Source organism: Strongylocentrotus purpuratus, unplaced genomic scaffold, assembly GCF_000002235.5.
Source record: "Strongylocentrotus purpuratus isolate Spur 01 unplaced genomic scaffold, Spur_5.0 spur5_scaffold_2, whole genome shotgun sequence".
Taxonomy (NCBI): Eukaryota; Metazoa; Echinodermata; class Echinoidea; order Camarodonta; family Strongylocentrotidae; genus Strongylocentrotus; species Strongylocentrotus purpuratus.
In genome coordinates, this window is record NW_022145605.1 from 13,233,355 (window position 1) to 13,261,156 (window position 27,802).

Sequence of the window (27,802 nt, forward strand, 5' to 3'; positions counted from 1 at the left end):
ACTTCATGTATATTATTTCTTCCAAATAGAAGCAAAGATGGCTGGGAAGTCTGAGCCACCTGGCCTGCGCACCAGCAAGCTAAACCAGCTGTTTGCTGGCAAAGCTAAAGAAGGATTAAACGCTACATCTTGTTCTCATCTGAGCCGTGATGGGTTGGTTGATGCCCTCTTAGCTCTGTATGGGGAGTGCAGTCAAGACCAGCTCAAGCGAACCAACAAACATGCCGCACAATTTGTGAACAAATGTAAGCACATAAAACTATTTTCGTCATTCCAAAATAACTTGGGATTGTACATTTATGTTGATAAAGGAAACTAATGGAGAGTAATGTATGTGGTTATATCTGTATTACTATTCATTTATTCTTGTAGTTTAGATTATTCAAATGGTAGAAAAGTTGTCAAAAAAAAAGCACACAGACTAATTCAGATTAATTCAAAGGGTGCTAATAAAAAAAGCTTTTGTATAATGCAGTTTTCATGGTGATGGTTTGAACTTTTAAAATTAGTTTTGCTTTTGGGGCTTGCTCTCATCGGAACAATAATAAAATTAAAAAATACATGTAAATTAACTGAAAAAATCAATGTGTCCTCTAAAAGATGAAATGAAATGGAATATTTTGATTACAGTTAGGTTGGAATTATTTCAAATTCATGTTTTTTCCCTTCTATTTTTACCAGTCAAACAAACGGTCAGCAAGGTCAAGAATCTTCAGATCAGTATCAATGACTTTGAAGTGAAGGATGTGATTGGGCGTGGTCACTTTGGACAGGTCCAAGTGGTCAGGGAGAAAGTGACCAATGATGTCTATGCCATGAAAGTACTGCACAAGGCTGAAACCCTCGCGAAAGAAAATGTAAGTTTGTTAAAACAAGGTTTATTTGATCGTTTTTGTTTTTAGGACAAGAAATTTTTGAATTTAAATAAGCTCTTGAATCTTTAAGTTGTTAAAAATTGAGACAAAAAAAATTGAATTTCTGTCACCACATTTAACTGTTGTGTCTTGCATAGAACTTTATTATTCATACATGTTCATGTAAATATACATTTCAATAATTTCATCAGTCATAAAAGTGTAAGAATGGAAGAAAAATATGATGTCAATCTGAGGAGGTAAGACTGATCTTTTAAACCTTTGGAAAACATTTTTTTTTTCTTCCAATTTTTATTAATACAAAATAATTAATAACAAAAATCACATTATAACCATATTTACATAATAGACAAAGCAGTGGTATCATGTTTACACACCAACAAAAAATAAATAAATAAAATAATAATATGGTGAGGAAAATCAAAACTCAAATCTCCATTTCTTAAATTGTAGGGGGAGTTAACCATGTTTTTCTTGGATAGAAAGTATTGTCTTCAGACAAGATTTTAAAATCCAACCAACTTAGGCAACCTTTTATTAAATTTACAAAGACTGTACTTTAGGACAAGAGATAAGTATGTTAATAATTGGTCACCCAGAATACCAAACACTTTTTGAAAATGAATGCTAGTGATATTGGAATGTCCTTTTGGGTTTATACCTTTGGAAAACTATTGATCCTCTGGGTTAAATCTGAGCCTGAAACGATATGTATGGTATAGAGACTTTGTTGGTAAGCGTTTTATAAGCACCGTTTTTATTATTATTTATTATTATTATTATTATTGTGGTACTTGATTTCTCCAGGTTGCCTTCTTTGAAGAGGAGAAGGACATCATGGCCAGGGCATCGAGTCCATGGTTGACCAAGCTCCAGTATGCGTTCCAGGATGATGATAACCTGTACCTGATGATGGAGTTCCATCCTGGGGGTGACCTTCTGTCTCTCCTGGCCAGGTTTGATGATGTCTTCGAGGAGAACATGGCAAGGTTCTACCTGGCGGAACTCGTGGCTGCGATTCATAGCCTACACACCATGGGATATGTCCACAGGTGAGTAAATACACAAGGTTTTAACCTAGTAGTTAGCAGCATAGTCTCCATGCCTTGGGAAATGTGCATTGCCATAGACGAGTATAAAATCAAAGTCCAGATTTCTTGGCAGTGCATAACGTCTTTTGCTAATACTATAAAGCGTGGCAGACTTCAGAACAAACATACTGAAGGTAAAGTCTCCCCAATAATGGCACAGACAAGTGTAATAAATATATGTCAATGAATACTTTTTTAACTGATTCTCTCTGGGAACCATATCATATGGTCTTTGTATTTAGTCTATGGGAATTATAGAATTGAGTAGTCAATATGATAACTTGCAAAATTGGTTTGGACCTCTCAAACTACTTCTTATGTGCCACAAGGCTATATTTCACTCACTTTGGATGAAGGGTAAACAAAGCCTTGCAGAAAAACTAAAAGTCAGATTGATTGGAATGCTCCTTGAAAATATTATTTGAAAACAAGAAAATACAATGTAATCACTCGTAAAAAATAATACACTGAAGAGGAAAAAAGAATATTGCATCATGGGATATAATCTTATAGTACATTGGATTTTTTTTCCTTTTCCAATCTATGTGAGAATTCCCATTAATTTACCATATGATCCCCATTTAATATAAGGCTTCCAGCCAGTTTCCATGATTGCATGTATTTTTTTCATACAATTTTTACAGAGATATCAAGCCAGACAACGTTCTCTTGGATCGTACCGGGCACATCAAGTTGGCTGACTTTGGATCTGCAGCTAAATTGGGAGATAAAAATACAGTAAGTCACTGTGTTTGTATAGATTAATAAAGAAATAACTTTCAGTTTAATAGGGTAGGCCCATTCCAATCCTGTGACCAGTGCCAGACAAGTGTCCATTGGTGAATTAAAGAGGTTCCAGGATCTGGTGGGTAATTCTTCAGAGTACTTGTGTTCTCTGGCAAGACAGTACTGTACATTTTCAAACCTCTACTTTAGCCAGGAGAGGATGCTGAATAAGCTATAATGATAATATTTGCAGTTTGGCTTTAAACATTAATTATATGCTAGGGTACTCCCAGGGGAATGGAGGTTGTTTGTTTGCATGCATCCCAAAATTCTTGTCAGAACGATCATGTAGATCTGGATTATCGCAATTTGTATTCTTTCTCTTGACAAATTGGGTTTCCATCACCATTACCTTAAAACCTTTTTGAGTGACTGCATTTCCATAAAGACTATTTGCCTTTAAAGACTGCTTCCACTCTCATGGCATTTTTTTTTTTTTTTTTGGGGGGGGGGGGGTAATCGGTCTATTTATTATTTACAATGATCCACTCTTTTTTGTCTACCTGCAGGTCAGCTCTAAGATGCCGGTGGGTACCCCAGACTACGTAGCCCCAGAGGTTCTCCAGAGCCTCAACGGTTCCTTGGACGCCAGCTATGGTACCGAGTGTGACTGGTGGTCTCTGGGTATAGTCGCCTACGAGATGATGGTCGGTAAGACCCCGTTCAGTGATGACTCAATGGTAATCACCTACAGCAACATCATGGATTTTCAGGTAAGCAGCTTCAAGAATCAACATATTTGAATGTGAATTTATTAGATATAAACATGGACAGGCGTGATAATTACCCGATTTAAATCAGTTTCCCGTTTTTTTCCAGATTTTTCCTTTTTTCCCCCTCTTTTCTTACTCAAAAGGTGGCGAATGTTGTTTGATGCCATTTTTTCCCTCCCCGAATCCTTTTTTTTAATTTTTTTTTTACTCCAGACGGGTTGCACTATCAGCAATGCATGGGATACAAAAGATAAAGCTATGATTTGTTTATGTAAGGGATAAAATAAACAGCTTGACAACTTGAGGATGATTAACATCGATAGAATGTTCATGTGTTCTGTTCGTGACTACTTTGTTGACCACAACAGGTTGCTTTTATATGCAAATCAAAACATTTAAACACAACTTTATTTTCAACAAATCACGATTGAGTGTCGAGGACTCCTATGTAATCTTTGCGGTCGCATTTAAATGCAGGCTTTATATCGACAAGGCCCTTGAAAGTTATCATTATCAAGGTTGAAATAAAGTGAACCCTTTTCTTTCCTTCTCTCTCTCTTTCTGGAATTTGAAGTAATCCTTTTCATGAGACATATCAAGGGTTCAGTGACAAAGACAAAGACATAACTCTATATTTCGCCAAAATGAGTATTTGATATCCAAATGTTCAGGAAAATGTGGGCTTTCCAGGAAACACAAAGACTCAACTCCACCCAACACCTCATTGAAGTCAATGGCTAGTGAAACATAGACTTAACTCCTTAAGGCCCAAGTGCTCAGTGACACATAAACCACTTTTTCTCAAATTGGCCAAAATAGAGTTACGTCTTTGTGTCACTGACCCCTCGATATATATGAATATGTTTTCATTCACATAACTTTCCTGAGATATATAAAAATCATCTGTTTATGTATTCAGAGGAAGCTATCCTTTCCTACCAGTTCTCCCCTAACTCCTCGAGCAACGAGTCTCATCAAGCAGCTGCTATGCGACAGGTCTGCGAGGATCGGCTATGAGCAGCTGGGATATCATGAGTTCTTCACCGGCCTTGAGTGGGCAACACTACGAGACGGTAAATGCGTTTGATTCATTGCTGAATGAGCAACCCAGTGTTAATGGGGAAGTCCACCCTGATATTAGGTTGGTTTTGTTAGAAGCAGGTTAGTGAAAGCTTGAGCAAAAGCTGATTAAAAATAAAAAAAAATATTAATTTTTGGAAGGTGCGATCAATCAAAAACAAATTGGCAACCCTGTGACGAGCTCTTCTCCCTATTAGCCCAGTACTGAAAAACTTTTATGTTTTCGCTTTAGACAATTTTTAATCACACATTTACCCTCAATATAACTATTGCAAAACGTTTTTATACTACCCCAGTATGAAACAAATCTATTTCGTCATCAATAACTAAGAAAATAAAAGTTTAGGAAATTTTCTGTACAGAGCAAATTGGAGCTGAGCTTGCAAGATATGTCAGTGTTGCCAATTTGTGTTCCCCTTTGATGACAACTTAAAAAATTAAGTACTGTCCTATTTTTTTATTAAAACCAACATAATATCAGGGTGGACTTCCCCTTTAAAAGCAAGTTGCTGTGAAGAGAAGCTGAAAATTCATAGAACAGAGCGGGTACATTGTCAAGAAATTGCGTGAACAATAAGAAACTTATGAATGTTTTTTTAAGTTGAAATGTCTACGCCTTTTGAATTTTCAAACTGGCAAGTCAGTAGTAATGTCATGTCTTGATGTAGTATCCCTCGGCATGTTTAGTAATCTCACCTTATTACCATTCATACATTTCTCAATATAAATCTTATTTCGCCAACCTTTCACCAACCTCTTTCTCTCATTTTTCTACTCTCATATGTTACAAGTAGTTAAATTAAATTCATCAAGGGTTATACTAATGACTAAGCAAGTGTATACCTGGAGATAAGCTTCAGGGGTCCTGCAGCTGTAAGTCCTATTTGAGGGATTATTAAAGTCGAGGAAATACATACAATTGAATCTTTATATTCCCTACAGGTGTACCCCCCTTTGTACCTACTGTTAGCAGCGTGGATGACGTGTCTAACTTTGATGAATTTGATCCTATCGAGCCTATGAAGCACAACGCTAGCATCCTCATGAGATGCAAGGGAGGTTTCTCAGGGCATGACCTACCCTTTGTGGGATTCACCTACTCAAAGACATCCAGCAACAACCAAGGGCTGGGTGATATGTGAGTCACACCTCTGAAAAATTATAAATGTCCTTTGCTGTGTACTTCATATTTCTCCCTCAATTTCTATATGTTCCTTTATCCCTGTCTTCTCACCCCCCCCCCCCTTTTCAGCAAAACTCGGTGTGTAAAGTCAATACGGGCAGATCTTTTTCTTTGTTACGAGCCAGAGATTTTGGGAACACGCATGCCCCCCCCCTCTCTCTCTCTCCCTTTTTCTTCCTCCCTCCCTACTCCCCCCTCTCTACGTCGTCCACGCTGCTTACAGTAGGTACAAAGGGGGGTACACCTGTAGGGATATATATGATAGTACAACACATGATCTGATGCTCTCTCCCTTTTTCTTCCTCCCTCCCTACTCCCCCCCCCCCCCCTCTCTCTCTCTCTCTCTCTTTCTCTCTCTCTCCTGCAACATACATTTCTGTAGGTTGTGTTCTGGTTTTTTGTTTTTGGACCAACTTAGTTTTCCTCTTTGACGTCTTGTCTGGTATTACAGTTCCATCATCCCATCTACAGTGTGTTTCTCCTACACATGTAGATGGTATATAGTTTTTTACATCATCATCCATGTTTCCTGGAAAGAGAGGGGGGGGGGGGGGGCGGTTTCTTGCCCTATTTCATGTAGTCTCGTATCCACAGCATAATTAAGGGTTGGCGGTCTGCAGGGTAGTAGCCAGGACTCTATTCATACATGTTCAGTCAAACCTGTCTATAGCAACCGCCCAAGGGAAACACAAAAAGTGGTCTTTGTAGACAGGTGGTCTTTATATACAGGTTCCTTTAGTACATGTTTCAATGAGAAACCATTTTCAAGGGAAATAAAATATGTGGTCTTTGTAGACAGGTGGTCACTAAAGCAGGTTTGACTGTATTTCATTCTTACACTCAGGTCAATGATGAACACCACACTATCAGCACCGATGGAGATGAGCTCCATGCCCGATCAGAAACTCCAGGATCGCTGCAGACGTCTTGAATCTCAGCATAGCTCCCTCACTAGACACAACAATGAGCTGAGTAAAAGTTTGAAGGAGAAGACAGAAGCTTTAAAGACTATTCAGCCTGAGAAGAATGCTGTGGAAAGAAAACTAGCTGAGTCAGTCGCTGATCTGAATGTAAGTATTACTGGTTTGTCTATTCAGATTTGTAGAGCTGTTCAACCAGTACGGATTACAAAATTCAAATATACTGAAGTTCAAATGTAGGGAATCTATCTTTTGCTTTCTCTGCTGCAAAGCATATGGATTCGCTATCACTGGAACTCTCACTCTTCTGTTCATTACATTTTATTTCAGTTTCAATTGTAGCATCAGGGTTTTAAGGTTGTAAAATGCTTAAATTCTAGACCAAATTTAGCAGTTCTGCTATATCTATTTTAAATTTAGTCATATTTCACTCTGGGCACTGAGGGGTAAAATACACAATTTCATGAATTCTTCAGATCTCTAGATTTTCTGTTGTTTCTCTTGCAATTCTTCGTAGATCAGATGGCATATACGCAGAACTCGGTAGTTAAGTTCAAAACTCAATGCACTGTTGTTTTTCGAATGGAAAATTAAGACAGTGAAATCAATGAATTTAATCTTTATTTTGATGTAGAAATTGATAAAGTAAGATCTTAATATGCTGTCATATGTTTGTTTTTTGTTGTTGTAGAAATTGAGGCGTACTCTAGAGCAGGAGAGGAATGAGCAGAAGGATATGGACAGTAAGGCAGTGAGACTGATGGGAGAGATACGACAGACCAGCAAGAAAGAACAACAACTTAGAGATGAAGAATGGAGGCAAGTAAAAGCCTCGGAATGAATTGCTAAAGGCACTTTTCGACTGTTGAAAGATCATTCCAAAAGGTCACATGAAACAATATGCTATTGGTGGTGACAATGGTACATACTTCTACTGTGAAGTTGCTCCACTTTAACCAATTCTTTGAAGTTTTTAATGAGTTTGGTAGTAAGTGATGCATACAACTTGAGGATGTAGTGTGACTAAACTTCACAGTTTGAACACCCCCCCCCCCATCAAGAACATGTTGGTTCAAAAGTAAAGGGGTAGGGTGATTTATTATGCAACCCCTAGTAGGGTTAAGGTATTATATTATCCCCAATATCAGTTTGTTTTATGTTCTTGTCCTTCAGAGCTGAAGTTGAGGACTACAAGCAGGCATTCTCTCAGATGGAGACCGATCGTCAGGTAGCCGTCAAAAGAGCTCAGAAGCTAGAAGCCGAGCTTAGACAGAAGACACAGGAGTGTGAAGATTTCAAGGCCCAGGTTCACAATGTCAAGTCAAAACTCACAAAGGTACACTTTTTTCATAAAACACATCTTCAAAATGTGTAGGGCAGTGAGAAATGTAATAAAAGTAGCAGTGCAAGTAGAAGTAGTTAAACTAAGAAAAGGATAGAAATTGAAAGTACTGAAGTATCAGTGATGATAGTAGTCAGAGGAAGTTAAGAGAGCTCAGAAGATTTCAAGGCCCAGGTTTACAATGTCAAGTCAAAACTCACAAAGGTATGGTTTATTTTAGTGCTTCAGAAAACAGTAGACCAAATTTTGAAACACTTTCTGAAATATATGGACACAATTATGATTGAGTTTCTTCTTATATTAAACACAGCCATATTTTTCATTGATTATTGCAATAAGTGTGAGCACTAGTTAGAGCAAAAGTAATGTTAAATGCTGAAGATGAGATGTTGGCTTTGTTAGATGTTCATATAAGTGTATTTCTTTATGGTTGCAAAATATAATTTTGATATTTACTGTATCTTTCAATGCAAGGCTCTTTTGGCTTCATGATGTACATAGAACTTTTGTTGGAAATAAATTGTTGGCTTGAACCCAGTAGATAAAGATAGCATGCTCAATCTTGTAATTAAAAACAAGTCAAAAATATTATTGGAACCAGCAGGTTTTGAACCTGCCATCCACTGCTTGCTGAGCAGAGACTCTACCACCAGGCATGATCACCGATCCATGGCAGTCTACTGGGTGCAAGCCAACAATTGAAACTTCTCCCAGCAAGCCTAACATAACAAAAATTATAGAAATTATTTTTCTTCCAGTTTTACTTTAATTGTGACATGTGTTTCATTATAGTCCTGTGAAGGATCTCGGAGTGAGGTGGAAGAGCTACAGTCGCAACTAGAGAGGGTAAGAATTGTCGAGCCCTATTCAGACACGAGGTGGTAAAACACTTAAAGAAATAGTACACAGCAAAATTAAATTAAGAGTGAAGAGCGTTGGCTCAGTGGTATAGAGAGGACTTAATGCCGTTGGTACCCTGGTTGCTTACTTAAAAGCATACACATGTCTCTTAGCAGTCGGGTAAATCAAACAAACCACCCAAATGAAATGAGTGTAGAGTGTTTCACATTTCTGTATCGTAATATGTGCAGATCAGGGGGTATGAGTAGAGAATGATTCATTGCAATGCAGCCGACAATTTCAAAAAATTTGGATTGTGATGTTGGTATTATTGTGTGGTAACATATTATTTGATTGTTTATTTCTCACAAAAATGATTTAATCTAAATATCAGTAAGCACATACCAGTTACACACTAACTTCCTTATACCGGTAGTTATTCCATCAAAGCCTCCGTTAACCAGAATCAACATTCTAGTACTGTAAGGGTGCGTTCAAGCGATTTTTTTTTAAAGCTAGAATCACAAATCAAAAGCCTTTACAAAACACGGTTACTGCGGGAGATCGTTCAAGCGATTTTCCATCAACGCTGATTCTCGCTCATTTCAAGCCCAGCCACTGTGCATCACACTGCATAGTTTGACCCAGGAAGAATAGGTCAACTTTGGCGCACGCTTTCTGAATTTATTTACGGTCGACTGTCGGCCAAACTAGAAGTAGGCCACGATAATGACATCATAGAATCATGATCTCTGTTGCGTTCAAGCAAGTTTTTTAAGTGAATCACATTACAAAAAACGCATTTGTTTCAGCATTTCTTGTTTGCGCTTTGAAACACGTTTATTATTACGACCGACAACAAATTGCTTAAAACCGCTTGAACGCAACCCATGCTTTAAAGTGACTTGGTAACATTGTTGATGAAAAAATTGCTTAATTTTTGTATAAAATGTTACTTACTATATTCCTTCTACTGTACTAACCCTCTGACATGCAAAAAATCCTGAAAAAATTCTCAAACCACAAAGATATGTATGGTTTTCTTTGAAGGAGTCGATGTATGACACCCTCTAACAGTGATCAACAGTACATTCTCCCAACCATGTTTGAATTTTCCCAACCGTTTTTCCATGAATAAAAGACATAAAACAGGCTATAAAAAATCTGTCAACACTTACCGTAAATGTCTGGAATGGAATGTAGAGCCATTTTATTACTTTGTGACGATTTCCATTCACCTAAAATGTAAGTAAATTGTAACAATATTGTTGGGAGAATTAAGGAATCGATCAGATCTTTTTTTCCCAATTTGTACCATGAATAATGGTTTGTTTTCACTCAAATTTTCAGATTATCTATGATTGTACATCTAGCATTGAAGTCACTACCTTAGCACCACTATCTTTCATCTGAACAATGTTACCAAGTCCCTTTAAACTAAACGTCTTTAAAAACCGTGTTCTAGGATTAAAAAATTGTAGCTTGAATGCACCCTAAGACTTCTTAATATTTTTCAACCTACCCATCTTGTTTCCAGTTGAGTAGGAGTAGCAAGATCCAACTGGATGAGCTGAGAGTGAAGCTACGCGAGGCCAGCGAGGCTGAAGAGCGGACCAGCCGTACAGCCGAGCGACTAAGGAAGGAGAAGACGGAGATGAGGGAGATCGTCCAGGAGCAGTGTCAGGGGTCTGTCCAGGAGATGAGAGCCTCCGTCATGGATCTACAGCAACAGCTTCAGGAGAGCCAAGTAAATTACATTTCAACATGTTTCAGTGACAATTGCTCCATGGTTTTTACTATTAAGGGCATCGTTTAACAATGTTAAAACTGAGATGCATGGCCCTACGTGTTATAAGTGTCTGGGATATGGTGTAATATTGAAGCCCTAAAAAAATTGCGCTTCAAAATGATCATGAAGTGCCTCGAAAAAGTAAAAATCGTTGAGTGACCGGTTTTACCATACTCATTTTTCCAATAGACTGTAGTTTTTTAAAAACCGTCAGGAAAACAAAAATGAAATTTTGATTTCCAATCATTAAAATCATTAAAATCTTGAAAATCAGACAAGTGAACGGCTTGTAAAAGTCATGGGTTTCCTGACTGACCTTATAATCTGAGGCAATGTTACCGAGTCACTTTAAACCTTGACCAAGTTGACCCAACTTTATATCTAAGACCCCGTTCTCACTCACTTCGTTGGAGCGCTCTAGAGCGCTCTAACTAAGACCCGCTCCTCAGGAGCGGTTCTTAGGTGAGTGAGAACGCTCAAAGTGGTCCAGGAAGCGGACTTCTGGACCGCTCCAGAAGTCCACCTTCCGAGGTGGTCTTGAGGAGCGGGTCTTATTAAGAGCGCTCCAGAGCGCTCTAACGTGCAATGTGAACGGAAAGCGTACTTTGAACGGAAGTGACGTTCCGCGCGATGAGCGATCGGTCAGGCACTACACATATACATGGATACGGGACGCGTCGCGAACGGGACGCAGGTGACATAGGGTTTGGATTCCGCGAAAAAATTGACCCGCCTACCTGAGCTGCCATAGCAACAAGACCACTTTGACTTGTGGAGCGGTTTGAGCCATAAAAACTGCTCGGAGTGTGAACGCTCGCGAACCGTTCCTCAAGACCCGTTCCTCTGGAGCGGTCTGGAGCGGTCTAACTAAGACCACTTTCAAAGTGAGTGAGAACGGGTTCTAATGCTATAACTCTAGACCTAATCCAAAACCCAGTTGTAACCCTAAATCCAACTCCAAACCAAGTCTAAAATCCGATTGAAACCCTAATTCTAAACCTACTCTTAAACCAAGTAAAGTTTAATCGTAACCCGAATTCTATATTTTTGATGCAGTAGAGTGAATCAAATACATGTACAACAAATATACACACATATAAGCTTTTCAATTAATCCCTTCTTATTAATGATTGCCTGCATGTTGTCTAAATTGCAAGCAAAGGAGAGCTCTCTATGTTTTTGCATTTCTTAATTGCATTTTTCTCTCCATATTTTTGTCCAATGTACGTGAAGCATGTGTTGCTTGATCTACTCACACAATTTCAACATTTTTCATTTTGATCCAAATTGCTCTCTTTTTCAAAATTAAAAAAAAAAGTTTATTGCGTAATTCAATGAAAAGAGAAGACTTTCAAGATAGTCGACTTTAAAAATCTCTGCTATGTTTCATGTCCACTTTTTAATTTGATACTTAGGATGATCAACGCAGTCTTGAGAATCGTTTGAGAATGGTCCAAGAAAGAGAAAAGCGACTTAAGGAGCAGGTGGAATCTAAACATGGTCTAACACAGGATCTAGCCAATCAGGTTGTGGTAAGTTGATTACAGCAGAAATTTTTAAATAATCATTTGACAAAACAGGTATGTATTGGGGCTGAAAGTTGGCTGTCTGGTGTTAAAACATGTGTGTGTTGTGAATGAAAAACAAACAGATTAAATCTAGACTTTAGTCAGTGAAATTCAAGAAATCTGAGATTAATCAGCAAGTTGGATGATTTTCCTCGGTTAGTTTGCCTTTATATATACCAGAACTGTAGAAATCTATAAATAATTTTAATGAAGGATACCTAGCTTCATGTATTTTATTTCTATGTGTGGTTGAACCATTTACATTTTATATGTGTAGACCAAATGATACTTAAATAAGCCGACATATATTTCCTCAGAACAATTTCATTTTAATTTGTAAGGAATTTTCAAATTTAAGTTTTGTTTCAATTTTTTTTAAAGGAAATGGAGAATAAGGTAACTTCAGCTGACAGAGCGTGCAGAGAATATGAACATGATGTAGCTGCTAAAACAAGAGAACTAAACAACAAAGAACAGGTTTGTATGTTAGGCATTCATCATAAAATATGAAAGCAGAGAAGAATAACAAGAAGAAGAAAGAAAACCAAAGGAGAGAGTGGAATGAAACACAGAATGCTAGATCATGAAGACTGTATCATCCTTATTGAAAAAAAATTATTTATTTATTTATTTGAGCTTTCAGGGTTGTCTCATTCTTGTATTGGAATGCTTAATTTAGCTACCACCCCAATTGTCAAATAATGTAGTATAACAGTTTGATTCACACAGTTTATAAACAGCAGTTAAAGATAAAGACCGGTAGTGGTAAAATTGCGGTTCAAGGGTTTTGGGTGCAACATATCCATTCAATATTGTTTAAATATTGCCTTCAGAGGTTTAGATGGCAATACTTCAACCTAAATTCGCAAAAAAGCAGGAATATATGCCCAAATGTTAAATGTTGAAGTGCATTCGGGATATCTATCCAGGCCGGATCGATATGATAATTCACCAAATATATCAATTAGTAGGCGGTTTCCCAGCAAAATTTGTATCATCACGTATTAGTCAAAAAATATTCTTTCACATGATTAGTAATAAGAGCTTCCATTTCATTTTTTGAGAGGGGGGGGGGGGGGTGGGGGGGGGGCATTTCCAAAGCAGGTCTATACCTTTAAGGATATTCATTGATTGTAACTATTCCCTGCTTTGTGCTCTGTTCAGGAGGTGAAGCAGCTCCGATCGGTGGCTAAGAGAGACAGACAGACTCTGGACAGGGTATCCTCTCTGCAAGCCGACTGCCAGGACTCACATCTGAAAAAGATACAAGAACAAGATGAGGTATGGTGTCTGTTGAGAGCCAGAAGGGCATTGACCCTGTGTTGAATGACATAAAACAATGCCTTTCTGACTCTGAGGAAAGTCCTTTTGTTAAAATGTCCCATAAGACCCTCCAAAAATGTACTGAGACATATAGTTGATACACGTATCAGGCAATTTTTCAGCAATACAAATTTACACGTAAACAAATAGAATGTAAATTTTCAGTAGACATCATCCTACGTAATATGTTTGCCAGAGACTTTCTATTTTCTTAGTAATATTTTGTAATAGTTTAAAAACCTTTATACAACTGGCTGTGAAATGTGCCCCATAATTATTCTAAGCTATCAAGTTTTTGACATTTTTCATCAAATATTTAGTAGGTAAAATCAATCTCTTCATGTTATTTTGCAATACATATGTAGTATCAAAATCAACATGAAAAATAATACATCTAGGATGATCTGGAAGTGCATTGAATTACTTGAAACTTTCATTTTACCAAACAATTTATAACTACAATCTGTGGCACAGCAAGACTCAATGCATTTCTCAACCACGCAAGGAGACAGGAACAGTGGCAATGTTGACAAGTTAATAGTGGAGATCGTTATCTTTTTTGTTTCAGAGCATCACAGTTCTTGACAATCAAGTGAAGGTTCTTCAAGCTCAGATAGATAAGATGGTTGCTGACCGTCATACTTTCTCACAGCAAGAGAAGAAAGAATCCAAGTAAGCCTTTCTATACCATTACTTGATGTAAATATGGTCGCGGAAAGACATTTAATATTTTACCAGGGATTTTAATGACATTCTGGAACCATCGAAATGATGAAAAAGGTTCGGAAAAGGTACTTGGGGTGGATGGAGGGAGGGGGGGGGGGGGGGGTGGTGACCCAAGCCAGATTATATTGGGGCAATAGGTACTACAGTTTAAGAAAGACCAGGGTATTTCTACAGCTTGATGATATGCATTAACATATGTTTTACCATGGTTGATACCCTTGGGGGGGGGGGGGGGGGGGGAGCATACACCCTTTTATATTTAGTTTCGTGAAGTCTCCCATGCTTGGTATTAAAGCATTACAACAAGAGCGTAATGGAACTGGTTAAAGGTCCTCTCAGAATGTTTTGCCTGAGATGGAATTCTAAAATTGCACACAAGTCAAGGAAGTGCACTATGATTCTGTGAATGGGGGTAATTTTGATATATTTGAAATACATCTGTTAGCTAATAATAAATATTTCAATATTTATATTTTATAAGTTATGATTGTTATTTATGGAAGCAAAACAATTCGTATTTTAGGACAATATTTATTACCTGCTTTTACAGTGCTGGCTTCTCTGTGAGTACTAGGCTTGATAAATAAATATACTGTATAGAAAATGATAATGCTTGAGATTTGCTTCTGTTTTCTTTGTAGACGTGTTGAAGCGGAGAAGTTTTCAGATTTAAACCAGGATAGGCTGTATCTTCAGACGCAGGTTAGCCGTCTAGAGTTTGAGTTGAAGCAGGCCCAGATGGCTAGGTCTAGTCTAACAGACCAGTCCAAAGAGATGCAATCCAAACTAGACAAGGTAAGTTCTTAGATCTTAAAACCAGGATAGACTGTTTCTTCAGACGTAGGTTTGCTGTCTAGATGTTTAGCTGATAAAAGCTCAGAGAGCTTGGTCTAGTCTAACAGACAAATCCGATGAGATATAAGCTAAACTAGACCAGGCTGCGAGGCATAGCCCAACTTCTTTCATATCACTTTCTTTTCTCAGTATTTTTCTTTTGACTACTTAACATTAAACTTGTTTTCCCACAAATACACTCTTCTTGAAGTTATCTAACTTTGCTAATCATCCAATTATAAAAATTACCAGAGGACTGATATTTTTAATGCCTTGACATTCAACTGTTCACCTCGCTTTATCAATATTGTTTATTTTTTTCGTACTAATAGTTGTTTCATGTGGTCTGGATTGAAATTTATTGTAAGATGTTGGACGTTCTGATTGTTTTTGTTTATGTATTTGCCATTTTGAGAAAGAGTGGTTTATGTTTCACTGAGCACTCGGGCCTTAAGGAGTTTAGTCTATCTTTCACTAGCCATTGACTTCATTGGGGTGTTGGGTAGAGTTAAGTCTTTGTGTTTCATGAAAAGCCGACATTTTTCTGAACATTTTGATGTCAAATACTCATTTTGGCAAAATATGGAGTTACGTCTTTGTGTCACTGAACCCTCGATATGATATATTATTTCATCTTATTTTCCTCTCATTTGATCGTCTGACTGTAGGTGGCTGACAAGTATGAGGAGGAGGTCTTCACTCTCAAAGACCAGCTGAGGGAGTCCCGGGCAAGAGCCGAGAGGTCAGAGGTCAACTCTAAACAGATGGAAGCCAGCGAGAATGACCTCAAGCAGCAGGTCAGGGTGCTACAGACCAGACTACAAGAAGAGATTGAAAATGCTGCTACTAAGATTGAAAACCTAGAGGTAAGTATATTGTATTTTGTACCATTTACATGAAGTGTCATCTTCTGGGGAGTGTTGCACAAACACTAAGATCGACTTTAAGTTGGACTTAACTATGGCAGGCCATTCATGCCACTGTTTACTCTCACCATTATGATCTTTAGATAATGTTTTTTCCTTCAATAATGAATTATCAAAAAATGAAAATTCTGTAGATTTGTGACCAAAGTCCCTTGAGAGACCATTGCCAGTAAATTGTGAGAGCAAAGAGTGGCATGAACTGCCTGCCATAGTTAAATCCAACTTAAAGACGATCTTAGTCTTTGTGAAACATTGGTTTATGACTTATAAGAAGAAAGAGCAATGATCACTAACCAATTTCAATCAGTTTCTATTACAGAACCATGATTAACATCTAATTGGCAAAACATTTAGGAATTGAAGTAACTTTATCATACATATTGACACATAGTATAAATAATAATGATAGAAACGGTGCTATAAAGCGCTTACCACCGAAGTCTCTAAGCGCTATAACAAACAAAATACAGTGATAAACAATTACATATTAACCAAAACAAAAAAGTGTAAATAAAGTAATAAACCTACAAATTACAATACATATGATATGAAAGAAAAGTGAAGGAGATGTGAACAGTCAATTTTACTTCTTTTGTCTGTCAAATACATAGTCATATATATTTAATGATTTGATAAGGGAGAAAATATCAATTGAGTATAACTTACCTTTGGTGAATGATTTGAACAGGGGGAGAAGAAGCTGCTAGACCAGGAGCTGCACGTGCTAAGGGAGCGCTCCACCATCATCACCTCCCTGGAAACGCAGCTCAGGGAGAAGACGGGCCAGTGCTCCACCATCAGCAAGGAGAAGCAGGAGCTGATGGAGCGGTGCGAGACGTTTGCCATGGAGAAGGGTCGTCTGGTCACCCAGAACCAACAGATGGACACCAGTATGGCCGACTGTCACAATAAACTCAGTCAAAATGATCTGGTAAGTTTCTTGATGATGAAGATGATGATGATGCACAGCATTTATATGAGGCTGTGTTTTTGTTTAAGAAACCATTCAAAGTTGCAGACTCCTACAATTAAGTCAGTACATATAGGTGTGCAAGATATGAATCTGTTACGATATAATTCCTTGAATGTTTTTGGTGCCATATTGGCAACCGGATGTAAAGGAATTTAACTTCCATAATGGTGGATGTAAAGGTATTTATCTTTAGAAAATTCTAGTTGAAAAGTCACTAGAAAAGTTGATGGAAAGCAAAAGGAAATGGGTGATGTTGATAGTGTAGATTGAATTTCTTGCTATCTATGGTTATTGATACCTTGATAATCACTACAATTTCATGTACATTCATGACCATGACATAATGTTATATGGTACCTGTAATCCAGGGATGTGGTAGAGTATGAGAACAGTGGTTCTGTCCAAGAAGCCACTGTTATTGCCATTGCGACATTGGTTTGAATGAGTTAGCCCTAGAGTCTTATCAAGAACAAGTGACATTGATAATTGTACATCACACAGAACATCGACATGCTTGGAGACCACATGCACCATGTTAAGATAAAAGGTCCTAGAAACCATTACAGAGCATCTGAAGCCAGGGATGATTATGATTATGATGATGATGTTGATGTTATTTTGTTTTCTTCCATCATTTATTAATTGAATAATACATACATAAGAAACACATAATTATATTGATTACAAAGAAAAACATGTGGATTATACTTATATCACAAAATTAATTATACTTTAAAAAAAAAACATGTGATCAACATTTTTTTCCAGAGGTGATACTTTTCAACATTTGCCCTCCTTAATATTTCCTTTAAATAAATGATGAATATGTTTGTAAAATTACATGTTGATGTTATTTCTATTACTATTATTCCTTTTTCTATTCATACAGAACATCAATATGCTAAAGACCACATGCACCATGTTGGAGGAACAGGTCATTGACCTTGAGACCATCACCGAGCGCCTGGAGACCAGGCTCGAGGAGTGTCGCCAAGCGAGGGATGGAGCCAAGGAGAGTCTTCAGGAGAAGGAGGAGAGATTGCGAGCCGTATCTAAGGCATCGGAAGATGCGCAGCAGGCTGGGTAAGGCTAAAATATGTGAAACTACGTGTAATATTACTAGAAGGCTGAAAGCATTATTCTGCATATATGCACATATGCACATCACGTCTTTTGCTTTGTTTAATGTTTTATAACATGGTAACCCCTAAAAGATTTGGTTCAGTCGGGCGCAAACATTTTTAAAGACACTCTACTGTGAATGGTAGATAAATTTTAACATTTACGTTTATTTTATGGTCATGTTTACAAGATGAAACAGATGACAATTGGCACAATTCAGTGGACTAACTCAGTCGACATAGTTGAGGTTTAAATCCAAACTTAATCCGGTATGCTTTTAAGCCAATCAAAATCCTTGTGAAGGAAGTCATGTCATGTTCATGTCCTCCCTCTATTAAATATGCTAGACTAAATTTAGTATGCTCTTATGAATACTTGTCAAAGTGTTAATGAATGAAGAATTTCACCCCCCCCCCCCCCCTCGTCCACATTATTAAGCTGGACTAAAGTGACAAAACTCTTATTAAATGATAGTCAATATGTTTGTGAAAAATTTTAATGTAAATGTTCTCTCTCTCTGTTGATTCAGATCTCGTGCAGAGGAGAAGATCAAAGAATTGACGGAAGCTGCCGACGAAAGAGAGAAAAGACAAGGAGAAGAGCTGGATTCATGGCATAAACAGTTCAACGATCAGAGACAACAGATCAATCAACTCACTGAGAATGTAAGCAAAATTAGTATAATCATCAAAGATAGTTGATAAATTAATCATTAAGAATATAAAGGGACAACTAAATTTAAGTAATTATGAGTTATAGTTATGACAGAATTAGCTGTGGTAATGGTAGGAAATAAATTGTCAGAGAATAGAATTAATTTATGCTGACTCTCAGTATAAATCTTAATTTCTACAGTTGATTGTTACTTGTTAATAAAATCAAAAAGACGTTAAAGAGGCATGTTCCCCGTATTCCAGAGGGCGTTCAAAATACGTACCCGCTGGCGGACGGTGCTAGCTGCCTATTGACACCAACAGAATACGGCTCTTACGCAGATGGCATGTTCCGAATGCCCGGACAATACCGATTATCGCATACATGTGCCGAAGTAATGCCAATCGCAGTTCGGCTCTAAGATTCGGCTGCTGTTTCCGCCCACTTTCGTGACGTCGCGATCGTCAGCGATCAGCTGGCTTGGCGAAGGCAGGCCAGGCCGCGCGTACTTTGATTGACAGCTGTATGCAAATTAGAAGTCGATCTTCGGAACCAAGATGGCGATGACTAGAGCAGCGATAACTACACTGGCGGGAACGTGCCACTTTAAGATGAACAAGAAGAAATAGTAACCCTTTATTTAAATGTCTATTGTCCTAAGCTTGTAACTGAAACGGGTTGAGAAAAAAAAGTTAAAGCCCATCCGTACTAGATTACAGGAGGGATTAGACCAGCCTGCAAGGTCACTGGACAGGTGGTTATCTCATCAAATCAGCTCTCAATTAACATATGAAAAAGAGGATCATGGGGGACCAATGGTCATCGATTATGCATTATTTGTTATAAAGAGGGCGCAAGTAGCTATAAGTAGTGCAGTAGGGCTTTAATAAGTATACTATTAACCCTTTGAATGTCTGTTGTATTGCAGTTGAGTGAAGTTGAGAAGCATAGAGCTCTCTTGGAGGTGGCCGCAAAGGAACTCAAGCAACGATATGAAGATGAACAAGAAGATAATATCAAATTTGACAAAGAGGTAAGTTTACCAGTTTATAGTATTTCCGAATCGAATCACTTACATATTGAATAGTTTATATTTAAATGGAACCTTATCTCATCTACAATGATGGAAGAGTGGTCGATCAAGATTAGGCAAGTAATACACTTGTCTTGATGCCAAAGTCAGAAAATGCCTATTTTAGGCTTGTGCCTATATATATCGATCAGTTATTGTAAGCTCCCACTATATGCATTTGTTTAGGGTATTCTATCGTTATCGGCCAATTATCTTTTGAATTTGTGCCACAATCAGTAAGAAATCTGTGAAGAAAAAAAATCTTGTAACGTCTCCTCATCCTTTCCACTCATGTCTTTGCCTCACCACAAAATGACATTGCAATTAGGCAGTCATACTTCACTCAAAATCTCTTTCACATTAAAGATCACCCCCAAAGTCTTCCATCATAATTATTGCCGGTTATTATTGTTTAGTGCTATGTCAAAATCATGATTAAAAACTACAACATTAACCTGTCTGATATCTGATGGCACCCATTTTATTTCAGCTTAAAGACTTGGAGGAGAAACTGAAGGAGAGTAAGAGCATCAACTTCCAGCTGACGCAGGCCTTGGAGGAAGCGCTTTCGAAAGGAGAATACATTAAAGAGCAAAAGCAAGAACTGGAGAGCCACATGGAGAGTCAAGAGGTGGGTCTTGAACTTTTTTAAATATACATACTTGCGATTGCTGCCAATCGCAAATAAGTTGCGATTAATTGCAACTCTTTATAAGATGGGGCTCTGATACTCTTTGATGATGCTTCTCCAAAATGCACTTCTTGATCAATGCTGTAACCTCCTGTGATTTAAATTACCAAGATTTAAATGAGGATTCCCCCCTTCATGTATGACCCTTTCTACACCCCTCCCTCCATTTAACTCCAAATTAATCTCACTGGGCTATCTTTGATTTAAGAAGTTTGAAGACATATATCTTTTCTGAAACCATATGCATTAATTGAACTCACACTATTACCGCTTGGTAACTTGTATACATTTTAACTCTAACACTGACTCATGGATGGTATTGCAAAGCGCTCTGTATCCAGTGGAAAAGGTGCTTTGTAAATTGCAATTATTATCGTTCTTAATATTATTCATAGGACTTTGTTCATATACAGGTATTTGTTTGTACAGTTCACCCTTCCTCCACCTTTTCTTGTCTCAAGCAATCTCTTCATTTAGACAAACCACACTGTTTTCCTTCTTCACCACATCTTTCCATGAAATCTCAGGAATATATCACAAAAAATTCTTGGCATTTATGTGTTTTAGATCCATCATCAGCATGAGAGAATCAAATTTGATGGCACCTCGGCCCAGCAGACCAAACTGATTGATTTCCTACAAGCCAAGGTAGATGCCCCGCCCAAGAAGAAGAGAGGACGTCTGTTTGGCAAGACGGCACCACCTCCTCCTCCTCATCTCAGAGATAATAGAGGCACAGGGATTGCTGGTGTTTCGGTCTCTATGCAGGTCAGTCATCTCATCTATTCCCAAGACCATATTCTGAAAGTAATTTTTTTTTTAGCAAGGTGTATTTGAATATATATATATATATATATATATATATATAAATTGTTTATACTTTAAAAGAATACTTCTTAATGAACAAAAGTAGCAGTTTCTTGATGTGTAAATGAAAGGCAACTGCCCGCAACAAAGGTTCTGTGAATATTAACTGAGTTCTGTGTTTTAAGATACAGAATGCGAAGCTTTAGATCAATATAGATTTTTTTTTTTTTTTAATTTTTAAATTGCTGCAGTTTTGCTGCATCAGATGTGAACGAGCCTTTTGTTCTCTTCTGTATTATCTAAGCATTAACTCATATCATTTAAAATTGATTAAACACCCTTCTGGCCTAGGCTGTACAGTGTATGTGATACGAGGAAACAACAAGTAGTCTACTTCAGTGTTTAAACAGGTTGGATTGACTTTCTTGTATGATCAGGTGAAAGAGCTTCAGCAGAAGTTAGATGCTGAGAAGAGCCGAGCGTGGGAGCTTCAGAAAGCCCTGAACGAAGCAAGATCCGACTTGCAAGCAGCTAAGCTAAGAGGTAACTGCCCCAAATCAAATTCAGTTATGGATACATGAACCTGTCAATTGATTACCGGTAGCAAAAACAATATGGTTAGCCATTTTAGGACTCTAGTTACTGGGACTGCTGGCATGATTGGCTGTCCATATTTTCCAATCTGTTTCAGTTTTTAATGAATGTCAATTTCAATGACCAATCTAAATTTGATTTGCTCACATTGTTCATATAGATATTGTATAACCTTTTAAACATATGTAGATATGACATGAAATGAACGTTATTCTATATTTTGAATTGGCCTGATGTTTTATATATTTGTGCACATATGCATCCTATATACATGTACTCCAAATGTATATTCATATTGATTGGATTGATTTTTTTGCTCTTTCTTGTAGCGGTGACCAATTGTAGCAATTCTGAATTCGGCTCAACGATGAGCATCCCAGAACAGCCGTCCACCCCGGTCTTCACCCAGACAGCCAGCGCCAACCTCATCTCGGCCATTGTCCAGTCCCCCGGTCATCGGTCAAGCCCGTCCAGCCTCATCTTACCCACACCAGGGGACAAGCGCAACAAGGCCCTGGCCACTGGCAAGGGGACGATGAAGAGACTCAAAGAACGCATGAAGCACAATATACCCCATCGGTTCACGATTGGGCTTAGCATGAGGGGTACCAAGTGCTCTGCTTGTGCTGATACGATTCATTTTGGACGCCAGGTTGCAAAGTGTCAGGGTGAGTTACCGTTCATTGGATTTGATTTACATGATTTGTTTCTCTTCCTGAGTGTTTTCACACTAAACTTTGCAAATGATAACAACGGTATTAGCAAAGTAATGCAAACATTAGATTATTTATAAAAAAAGTAAATTTCATTGTAATGTTCACATAAGTGGAGCAAAAGCTTGTGCCAAAGTCATCACAAAAATAGTAAGAGTAATGAGTAATTCAATTCTGGAAAACTGGCTTTAAAAAAAATGTAAGAATTCTCATTAAAGGCCTACTGCACTACTTGTAGCTACTTGCGCCCTCTATATAACAAACAATGCCTAATCGGTGACCATTGGTCCCCCATGATCCTCTTTTTCTTATGTTAACTGAGAGCTGAGTTGATGAGATAACCACCTGTCCAGTGACCTTGCAGGGCGCTCTAATCCCTCCTGTAAACTATGGCAGATAAGCTTTAAGTAATATTTCTCTCACTATTGGCAAATCCCAAAAGAGCTCTCTTGAGTGAATTTAAAAAAATCTTTGACTGATGTTCTGTAAATGTGTGTTGTATCAAGAAAAACATTTGAATGTACTACCACACTTTTAATTGCTTGTTTTATTTTCAGTTAAGTTATGGAATTCAACATTTTGAAGGTTTTACAGGATTGTAACATCACAATTTTGTCAATAGTACAGAACTTTAAAAATCATTACGATCTGATTGTTTGACTAAAAGCTCCTCCTGAGCATCTTCATGAAAAGATGATTTTCTTGAATTTGATGTCCCTCTGTCTTTTTAATAGAATGTCACCTGATCTGCCATCCCAAGTGTGCCCACTGTCTACCCCACACCTGCGGTCTTCCGTTCCAGTTCATGAGGCACTTCAAGCAGGCCATGGACGGCCCATCTCCATCGACCAGGTCCGTCTCCTCGTCATCGTCCACTGCTTCGTCGGTGGTGTCGTCGACCGCTTCGTCCTTGACTTCGTTCGGCCAGGAGCCTATGGTGTGTGGCAACCAGATACAGGGATGGATGAAAACACCAAGGTAAGTACAGTCAAACCTGTCTATAGAGACCGCCCAAGGGAAACACAAAAAGTGGTCTTTGTAGACAGGTTCCTCTAGTACATGTTTCAATGAGAAACCATTTTTCAAGGGAAACAAAAACTGTGGTCTTTGAAGACAGGTGGTCACTAAAGCAGTTTTGGCTGTATATCGATTGATCCCAATAGGCAAGGAAGGAAGGAAGGAACTGTAGATATTGTTGATCGAATGAAATCATTTCTGGGCCTGAAATGAAAGGAACTTGAAGACAGACTGGAGTTAATTCCTGTGGGGATATTACATCATTTGTTATTTTCCTTTGATAAGGTATGTAGTATGTTGTCATTAATCCATTGCAGGTTTCAGATTGGCAGGCATTACTTAATGTAATGAGCAATGCCGTGGAACATCTCACCTAAGCAAAAAATGAAATAAAGTTTAAAAAATTAGGTAGATACATGAATAAACAACAAAAATCAGGCCAACAATTCCTATTTTGGAGGAATGATTCCTTTTTTTTTACCTTCAAGCTTTTGTTTTGAACCCTAGAGAACTCTCTTTTTCTGAAATATTCTGTGTGAAAAATATATAAAATAGACTGTATTCCTAATTTTGCCTTGAGGGATTCCTAATTTTAGCTGTTCAAAGGTTGGCAGGTATGATGTCTTCACAAAAATTTGCACAACGTCCACTTAATGAAGGTGTAGTTGCCTCATATTCTGTGACAATGCAGTTGAGTTCACACCCTTTTTTATTTTCCAGGATGAACAAGCAAGGTTGGGAGAAGAAGTGGTGTTGTTTGGAAGGAACCATGCTGAGTCTGTTTGACAAGGAGAACTCCTCAGGTTTGTCTTGTTTTTATAATCTCTTTGGTATACTATATCAGGGCCCTGTTTCATAAAACTTGTTATCAAGGACAAATTACCATAACTGTTATAAGCTACTGAAATCATGGCGTCTGATTGGTGGAGAGCTAATTTGTCATAGAAGTTTAGCATTTCTTATTGATAACAAGTTTATGAAACAGGGCCCAGGTATATTCTATGAAAAATTTGTCATAGTCTCTCTGACTTCCAAGAAGATAATGAATGGCATACACATAGAAGTAATCAATATCTATCACTTTTTTCATTCATAAATCATCAAAATATTATATCTTGTAAATAGCTATTGTGAATTTATGATAGGTGCACATGTACTTCCTTTCTGAATTTTTGTTTTGCTATGGTGTGAAAACATTTCATGTATGTCTTCTTTCTCAGAATGAGAAGGGAAGTAATCATTGCCTAATTTGGGTCTAGATTTGTTACCTTCTTATGTCCCCAACAAATTTTAAATGTTGAGAAGATATTTAGAGAGAAAGTGATCCAAACATCAAAAGTATTTCATGGTGTCTCTTAACTTTCGTTTAAAGCCCCACTGCACTACTTATAGCTACTTGCGCCCTCTATATATCAAACAATGCCTAATCGGTGCCTTTTGGTCCCCCATGATCCCCTTTTTCTTCTGTTAATTGAGAGCTGATTTGATGAGATAACCACCTGTCAGTGACCTTGCAGGGAGGTCTAATCCCCCCTGGCCAAACTAGTGCAGATGGGCTTTAATGTTAAAGATCTACCTTAGACACCGGCAAACAACCTACTGATGTTTGTTCTCCTTGTCTCTCTTAGGTTGTGGTTCTCCTTTCCTGGAGTACAGCCTCTGTCCTGAAGATGCTATAGTGACTGTCCATGCTGGTGTGTCTGCCACGGAGCTACCCAATACAGCATCCAGTGATCTACCGTTCGTGTTCCATCTGGAATCACGGCCGGTGACCACCTGTTGGCCAGACACCAAGACTCTCTATCTCATGGCCCCGAGCTTCCAAGATAAACAGCAGTGGATGGTGAGTTCACGGTCTCACAATCTTTTATTTTCATAACACAAGCAATGTATTTACTCTGAATGGAATCTCATCACAAATGAAACAACGTAGAATATGCTTTCTGAGTGCAGCATTAGATAATGCGTAACACATTGGGGAAAAGTATGTGGGATTAGTGAACGATATAGCTCTAGAAAGCTCTAAAGGGGCTCTAGTAAATGAGAATAAAAAAGGAATAAATAAAGATTCATGCAAAATAATTCTCACACTTGTCACATTCTCGAGAAACATAAATCAGGACAAACTAAAATTTCACATATTTAAAAAAATCCCCCAAATTTCGTAAGGTATGGATAATTTAGTTGTTAACTGTATGTACATGATGGTCTGATGATTTGTCTCTAGGTTGGTCTTGAGGTGGCCAGCATCCGAGGTCGTAATGCTGGTCCTGGTGGATCAGTGAGAGATCAAGCTAGACTGATTGGCAACACGCTCCTCAAACTCAACCAAGAGAACCGGCTGGACATCAACTGCACTCTCCTTATCAGTGATAATGTAAGAAAAGAGTTATTCTAACTTTAAAACACAAGGAAATCAAAGCTAACAATTCAGCATGGTGATACTTTCTTAATGTTTAAAGTATACTTGATTTAAATCCTTGATTTTAATCATTGAGGATTCATTAAAGGTTTATGATGATTCCTTTTTTTTTCTTCTCTTTTCCAAAACTATTAACTAAGCTGATGGAATACTCGAAATGAACAAGTGCACTGCATTGTTAATCAGTTGCATTAATTTTTGCTATATTTCGTCAATTAACCAAATTTACTTCAGGTGGAATATAATCCTAGCTGTCTTCCAATTCGGAGGAATGGGTCCTACTTTATCTCTTTCTAAACAATTCTGTGTTATCAGTATACAGAGTAGACTGTTTTCCTAAGTCTGCTTTGAGAGATTCCTAATTTTTGCCATGAATAATGATGGTTGGCAGGTACAGTATGTAGATTTCAAGATTCAAGATTTCAAATTTATTCATGTTTCCAACAAAACATTACAAATCAATTATAAGCATTTAAAACAAATGTAAGAAAAACATGTTGGAAACAGAGGGGTCCACTAAAAAGCAATGCTTGTACAAGTGCGAACACCTCAAATGATACTTAGGAATAATGAGTAATTCAGTTAACTAATCTGTAACTACAATAGGAACTACAAAATAGGGGAAAGAAAAAGGGGGATGCCAACAGAGACGAGAAAGGGACAAGACAATACTTTACACGACAAAGATAGAAGAACACGGTCATAATACAAAGAGTAGACAATGACAAAAAGAAGTGAGAGATCGAGGGTACAGAAAGTAATACAAAATGATGAGCTGCATGTGGGATTGAGAAGAAGATAAGGAAAGAGAAATGCGCGTTAAAGAGGAAAAAGGGATGAGAAGGCAAAATATAATATATCAAATTACATTTTGAGTCAGCGAGTGGAGAATGATCTTGTATGTATAATTATTGTTGGATGTTTTTTATACAGTTGATACATGAATTGATGATTACTTCTGAAACACCCTCTTCTCCTGAATAGATGCTTCTGATTGGAGCTGAGGAGGGACTCTACACAATGCTGTTAATGGATCGGAAGAAACCACTTTCTCAGATAGGAGGGGTGAGCAGCGTCTTCCAGATGCATATAATCACTCAGCTAATGCTAGCAGTCATGATCATAGGTCAGTCAAGTACTCCGTCTCCAACCAACCCCTGCCTAGAAAAGAGTTGCAATAGACCGATTTACTTATGTATTCAAATTTATGGATGATTCTTTCCTGGGGACCTAGTGACGAGTTATTCCATTAACTTGTTATTGATGAATGAACTACAATACTCGTAATCCAGTCTGCATATATTACTTGTAGCTATGTTGAGCAAGTCTCGGACAAGCTTTCAAGTTGTCAAGAACAACCGTTGTTTAAAAAGTAAACATCAAATTTGAATCTGTTAGTAAACTGGTTTGTTGCGACTCAGCTTGAGTTTGATATCAATTGTGCATAGTAGTTTTTGGTTGATGGAAGGACTTTTGATTAATCCAGACAAGTTGCAACTTTTAAAAAACACAGATACTTAAAAGCATTTGTCAAATTATATGTCTGAGACACATCTATTTCACAATATTTTTTTGGGAGAAAAATGGACACATGTGAAGTTTGGAGAGACAAAACAAATGGGGGGGGGGGGGGGGGGGGGGCTGGTTGCAAGGGAAATTATAGGGTTGCCAATTTGTGTGAGATTGATGCAACTTTGAATAATCTTCTTAACTTGCCTATCCTTTATCAGATTTTCCTCAA

At 37.8% G+C, this 27,802-nt stretch overlaps 1 protein-coding gene across 1 annotated transcript in view; it reads left to right on the plus strand.

Moving 5' to 3' along the window:
* Positions 1-27,802, plus strand: part of LOC579556 (citron Rho-interacting kinase) — a 34,563-nt gene continuing 6,761 nt past the window's right edge. Inside the window, exons 1-31 of the mRNA XM_030991053.1 lie at positions 1-245; positions 682-857; positions 1,683-1,927; positions 2,611-2,704; positions 3,262-3,465; positions 4,385-4,538; positions 5,488-5,683; positions 6,573-6,798; positions 7,340-7,467; positions 7,822-7,984; positions 8,783-8,836; positions 10,368-10,577; positions 12,035-12,151; positions 12,569-12,664; positions 13,352-13,468; positions 14,079-14,182; positions 14,878-15,031; positions 15,739-15,936; positions 16,685-16,927; positions 17,859-18,052; positions 18,621-18,756; positions 19,674-19,778; positions 20,308-20,448; positions 21,076-21,276; positions 21,753-21,858; positions 22,239-22,577; positions 23,357-23,600; positions 24,360-24,442; positions 25,268-25,482; positions 25,867-26,016; positions 27,046-27,187. Of these exons, the coding sequence (XP_030846913.1) occupies positions 38-245; positions 682-857; positions 1,683-1,927; positions 2,611-2,704; positions 3,262-3,465; positions 4,385-4,538; positions 5,488-5,683; positions 6,573-6,798; positions 7,340-7,467; positions 7,822-7,984; positions 8,783-8,836; positions 10,368-10,577; positions 12,035-12,151; positions 12,569-12,664; positions 13,352-13,468; positions 14,079-14,182; positions 14,878-15,031; positions 15,739-15,936; positions 16,685-16,927; positions 17,859-18,052; positions 18,621-18,756; positions 19,674-19,778; positions 20,308-20,448; positions 21,076-21,276; positions 21,753-21,858; positions 22,239-22,577; positions 23,357-23,600; positions 24,360-24,442; positions 25,268-25,482; positions 25,867-26,016; positions 27,046-27,187 (5,143 nt within the window). The 5' untranslated portion in view covers positions 1-37. The remainder of the gene's footprint in view (positions 246-681; positions 858-1,682; positions 1,928-2,610; positions 2,705-3,261; positions 3,466-4,384; positions 4,539-5,487; positions 5,684-6,572; positions 6,799-7,339; positions 7,468-7,821; positions 7,985-8,782; positions 8,837-10,367; positions 10,578-12,034; positions 12,152-12,568; positions 12,665-13,351; positions 13,469-14,078; positions 14,183-14,877; positions 15,032-15,738; positions 15,937-16,684; positions 16,928-17,858; positions 18,053-18,620; positions 18,757-19,673; positions 19,779-20,307; positions 20,449-21,075; positions 21,277-21,752; positions 21,859-22,238; positions 22,578-23,356; positions 23,601-24,359; positions 24,443-25,267; positions 25,483-25,866; positions 26,017-27,045; positions 27,188-27,802) is intronic.